Source organism: Pocillopora verrucosa, chromosome 2, assembly GCF_036669915.1.
Source record: "Pocillopora verrucosa isolate sample1 chromosome 2, ASM3666991v2, whole genome shotgun sequence".
Lineage (NCBI taxonomy): Eukaryota > Metazoa > Cnidaria > Anthozoa > Scleractinia > Pocilloporidae > Pocillopora > Pocillopora verrucosa.
In genome coordinates, this window is record NC_089313.1 from 2837574 (window position 1) to 2843489 (window position 5916).

The 5916-nt window shown below is 39.9% G+C and overlaps 1 protein-coding gene across 1 annotated transcript; it reads right to left on the reverse strand.

Annotated features, from left to right (window-relative positions):
* Positions 1–248: 248 nt before the first annotated feature.
* On the reverse strand, positions 249–5419 carry LOC136279203 (uncharacterized). The gene is made up of 3 exons (XM_066162796.1): positions 4903–5419; positions 2559–2732; positions 249–2158 (listed from the first exon to the last, which is right to left on the reverse strand). The coding sequence occupies exons 1-3, from the start codon at positions 5359–5361 to the stop codon at positions 1658–1660; spliced, it is 1134 nt and encodes a 377-aa protein (XP_066018893.1). The 5' UTR covers positions 5362–5419; the 3' UTR covers positions 249–1657.
* Between the last annotated feature and the right edge of the window lie 497 nt (positions 5420–5916).

Sequence of the window (5916 nt, forward strand, 5' to 3'; positions counted from 1 at the left end):
TGAACTTGATATAGTTGTGTTATTAAAATACGATGGAAACTACAACTGGTTCGATTTTCATACGATAAGAAAAGCGCAAATGCGGTCATGTGGAAAGACAAGGAATATAAGTACATCTCTAGCGCGTGGAATAAACAACAATAAGGAGATCACCATTCTTCGCTTACGAAATGCCAGCCGAAAAGAATGTTGAACAATCATGCTTGTTAGAAGTAAATTTTCCAACACTCGTTTTTGGTTTGGTCGATTCTTCTTTAATCTCTTTTCTTCTCAAGTTGTTACAACGGTGACTAACTCCAATACACCAGGGAAAACTAAAGTCTCCGCTTATAAAGGTGACACTGCAGATGACATTTTTAAGCCGTCAATCTTCTTATCGTATCGTATCGTCATCGTACCATCTCAAGTAGCGAATCACGCTTGACTACTTATTATAGTTCCCACATACTGAGTATGCACCTTAGGGTTGTTTACGCAGTTACAAAATCAATTTCTACCTTAATTTTCATATCTTTACGGTTGAGATTGGCCAGAACAGAAACGAGATCGATAATATAAAAATTACTAATAACCTTGGTTCAGAGTATTATTTATACCCGATAGTGTATCTTGAGAGAAAATCACCTTTAAAGATTGTTACATAACAACATCTTGGTCACAAGAGTTAAAGAAGAAAGGCGCTCACAAGTGCCGCCTCCAAATTGCTTTTGGTTGCGAAACATGAGGGGTATCACCTGTTTACCCTTAAATTACCTCTGGGAACACGAAGGTGTCGAACGCGACCTATTACCAGGGAGATTTACTCTTCCTGGACTAACAAATTGACTTAATTAAGAGCATGGCTTATCACTAGTTCCATGTCAACCTCACGATCACAACGAAGAAAACGTGATTAAACTCACTAGGAGAACGTGGCCAAACTCACAAGAAGAACGTGATCAAACTCAACCTTTAAGATAAGACCACCAAGAAGGAATACGAAGTAGCCAACCTGCCCTTTTTATAACTTACATTAAATGACTTAAAATAATATAATATTTCCATTCCTTTTCTTCCCGACACCAATACAGGAAACCTTTACGATATTGTAGATTAACTATAATTGTAATGTTATCATTTAATAAATGTTCGGTGTGGGAACAGGCCCCTTCACCGTTATTGTTTTAGCTGAATTCATTGGTTATCTTCCCCTGATTTTACTAGTGGTATGTATTCATAATAGCCATCTTCGAAGCCGGTACGGAGCATAAGGCATTGACAATGAAGAGTAAAATCTCCTCGATGACAACGATCGAAACGCATCCATTTTGTCCATACAGCTATATCCTTTGGAAAGTAGTGTACAGGAATACTCGGTATATGTGTATTCTTCGTGTAGCTAATATCATTTGGCGCTCCGGCCACGCAATACGTTCGTCTTTTCCTCTGGATTTCTCCTCTCTCCATTATAGTTGCCGACGTGTCTTCACAGTTTTCTACGTTACAGCGTATAATCGTTTTGGCCGCGCGCTTTTTGGGGACATTTTTGGCCGCCAAATCGTACTTTCAATGCACAAAAAAGTGGACAAGGAGAACTCGCCGGGCGCTAAGGTCGATTATTTCTAATTTTAAATACCGCTATCATCCAGAAAAAACAAAAAAAAACTTCAAGTGTTCTTCATTCATCATCACGTGTCAGCCACGTGTACTGCACGGGTTTATCAACGCAGCAGCGATCCAGCCACGCCAAAACAGAGTTGGCGAACTGCAACCGGCCCTCGCGGTAATTTCGATACAAAAACGCACCAAAAAGAACAACTGCAACCGAAATTGGCGCGAAAATTCCCAGCGCAGACTCCGTGTTCACGCAAATGCACACGCTGAAAACCACCAGAGCCAGCATAAGAAGAAATATAAAACCCCGCTGATAGAACGGAATATCGCGCAACCTTGCACGAAATTCGAAATTCGGTCCAACAAGTGTGCAAACGGAGGTCATTTCTTCTACAGATTCTCTGTTGACTTCTTCCACTGAGCTTCCCTCGTCGGCCATCGGAGGAACTTGTTCGCAGTCATTCGCTTCCACAGTGAAGGCATCCTCGTCTGGACTCCTGTGCCTGCCGTATGTTGTGGGCATGACAACACTTGTTTTCTGTTGCAGCTTGGGGTACCAGATAACCTATTTTTCCAAAGGAAAAAAAAAAAGGAATGACGTTACATAGGCTGCGGTTTTTTTCTTTTAGCTGCTCTACAGAAGAGTGTCTCGTGCGATTGTTGTAACAATTAGGTGGCATGCTACCAAAATCAAGTTGTCTTATACGAATTAAAAACAACCACTCAAGCAAGTATATCACAGTGTTTTAAAAGCGTAGAAACTTTATGGTAAAGCTCAAAACAGAATGGCAAATCAGCAAGGTAACCGTACTTGAATAAGCTTTGTATTCGCAAAGTTTCGAGATTTTGTTTTCCCAACCCTACTTTTTTGTTTGTTTTTTTTCGGTTAATTAGCTTTTTTCTAAAGTAATTCACTTATCTTAAGTTTTTCTATAAGAAATGCCTTTTCATTTATAGAAGATTACCTGTATTCCATTGATAAAAGCCATGGTACACGAAAAATAGGTCATGACAATGTATTGTGCTGGCAAAAGCAGGAGATAATTTGCCAAGAAATCCGTTGTTTTACCAACAAGTGTAATTACAACAGAGAGTGTGGACTGACCATCTGTTGTGCGACGACGCATATTCAAAATAATCTGGAAGTAAACAATAAAAATCATTTTAGAAGTGAAATTGTGATGTCTGTACGGCCCCTTAACTTTCTTCGCACCTTGCCCCCCTTCCTCCTTCAGACCCCACCCCCCCCCCCCCCCCACATTGTGAAATTGTAATGAATGTATGGCCCTCAACCTTCCTTCCCACCCCAACTCCCTCTTTCTTCAGACCCCACCCCACCGGCCTTACCACTCCATGCCCAAAGGTACTAATGAGTGGCAGAAGGTTTGAATCTGCAATGCCATGGACTGGGAGGTGTGTCATGGAGATAAAAAAAAACCAATTTGTGTATTCACTGCTAATGATATTCAGGGTTGATTTCTGTCTATTCCTTTTGCATCTCCTCTTCAATCCTCCCTTGCATTTCCCTAACAGCTGCTGATAATTAGAACTGTACAATAAAGAGCTATAAAAATTGTGCTTTGATTTCTGCAACAGATTGGACATCATTTGCTGCATACTGGATTTTCTCATAGGATCCCTACCCACTGCTGACTACCATCAAACATTTAGGGAGAGAATGTTGCATGCAATACATCAGAGTGCCTGGATTCATCAGAAATGGATGGCAAGTTGTGGTTTGTCAAGAGAACCAAGCAAAAATGAAACTATGGTGTGAATAGACTTAAATAGTTGCCCTCATTTGGGGAAGAACAGAATTAAATGGAGTGCGAGAGACAGTGAAGTGGAGTGAACTGCTTGTGTTCAGATGCATCTGCAGCAGGGCTATACTACAGCTGAGCATAGGTGCCACAGGTAACCAACTTTTGTCTTTGGACAAACAACTGGCACTGTTAGCACAGTATGTTTTTTTTCTTACAGTTATCCACTGGATAGCAATTTATCCCTTGGATAGTGTTATTTGCCTCATGAACCACTGGGTCCTGATTGTTAATTCTCTCCTCTAGCTGCTACACTTTTTCTTGTCACTAAGTTATGAGAATTTGGTGTAAGTTCAAGATAAATTCTACCTACTTGATAATTTTGAGTATTCTCATCCCTTGATTGCTGGATAATGTGTGTAATGAATTTGCATGTTAATCACTTCTGGGAGTTCAAGGTTATAGTACTCACAAAGTAACCACAACCCGACAAACACTTGTTCCTGGTTTTTTTCCTAATGTCATTTGTAAACATATGTAATCTATTATATTCCTTAGATTTTTCAGTGAAAATTATAGTCACCATCTTTAATTTTAACAGCAGTGGAAGGCTGGGAAGACAAACAAATTTGTATCAAAGGGGTGAGTGATGGTCAAAATGAAGGAGAGGGTAGGGATGGAGTGATAAATATCATTACCTTTCCCATGCCCCCTCCCCCTGCCACCCACTCTAACTCAAAATCAAACTTGGTGGGTCAGATAATTGATTGTGAGCTTGTAACTTTAACTTGCCCTGATAAGATACATGCATTGCAAGCTATCTACACAGTCACACTCCAATATAGGAAGTTGATACACATACACATACAGGTTAGTTGTTTAGTTACACAGAATCAAATACAAAAAGTTTACTCCACTTCATCAGAGCAAATGGCTAAAGGCTAACCCTTGAAACATTAGCTTTTCAACTCTTTACGGAGGCCAATTTACATTATCACCTCAGTTGATAATACTATTAAAATTACCCTGTTATACTCTCCCACCAATGTGGCATTAAAGTTTGTTTTGAAATACCATGCCATTCAGTAAAAGATCCACCAATCAGAGGCTGAATGTCGCTATGATTTATGCAACATACCCTATCATTGATTTGGAAAGATACTTTTTGTGAATCAACACATTTCCCATCTCTCATTTGAAATGAATGAAGGACCTATAGAGGTAAATTAAGAACAGGTACATTCCTGTTTTTCTCTACAGAGGAATTGCTCCCTGGAAACCCCTCCCCCCCCTCCCTAAAGGAGCCTCCTGGGGAGTTAAATTTCACAGATGCACAGACTGGCCCCACGTGTTATTTAAAATTCAGAGTGTGTAGCAAAGAAAGAGTGAAGGACAGTCTGGTATCGAAAAAAGATGACGAGATTGGGAAACTAAGCCTAAATTTTTCATAATGGACGAAGAGTAACATATCACGAATCAGTTCGCGTGTGGGTTAATTTAAATCAGTATTGTCTTGGATCAAATTAATAAATTATATTGAGCTGCCTACCTGCGGAAATGACTCAATAGACCAAAGAACAATTGCCAACCACTGGACTTTTTCCGCGGCATCGGCAACGGAAAGGTCTAAACTGATCACTGCAATCCAGATCAGAAAACAACAAGCGCCGTAGGATAATTTCATCCGCATAGTGTGCTTAGAGTATAACAAAAACTGTAGTAGTATGATAGACTCTAAAATGGGCATATATACCGCTAATATTTTGATATACACAGGCAGTGCAACAGAAAAAGCGAAGAAAACGTTTGCCAGCGATGCTGTGAAGTTCGCAGTGGCCCAAAGAATGCTAAGTCCTTCCACAGATCGACGCTTCCAGTTCTTCCATATTTGTGGTACCAAAACAACAAACCAAATTGCACAGCTTATGTCCCCACAAATATTTGCAAACGCGCACCAAGCTTTGGGCCATGTTTTACGGCAATTCCCGTAAAGCAAGTTGATTTTCATAGTGTTCTCTTTCCCTCATTTGAGAAGAACGGATATTTGATGTCTTCCAACAAAGGGATTCGCCATCTTGAAAATGAAAAGTACAAAGCGCAAAGAGATCTGGGGGCTAGTGCCTGTCATGATTACATCACATCGCTTCTCCTAATCCACGAAGTTATGAGACTTTTAGAAGATGCCAATAAGACAAGGTCAGATAAGTGAACAACACTGTGCATGTGTTACACACGTGAAAGATGTGAGTAAAAGTCTGAATGTTGACGCTAAAACATTTCTTGTCTGCGTTTTTTGACATAAATGCTTATTCTTTCTTTTATTCCCTCAAGGTATATTTTGCTTTTCAACTTTTATGTGTTTTATGTGAACCGTTCTGTTCTTTGGGAGAAGCTCTCTCACCGGAGGAGAGTTTGAGTAGCGACTTTCTCTGAGGTCTCTACTTCTATGAATATTCACGAGTTTGTTTGGTTTTGTTTTGTTTTTTTCTCCTTTTCTCTGTTGCCTCTGTCTTTCGTTTTCTCTTTCTTTATTTAAAAGTTTCATTTTCCCATTCATTCGTCC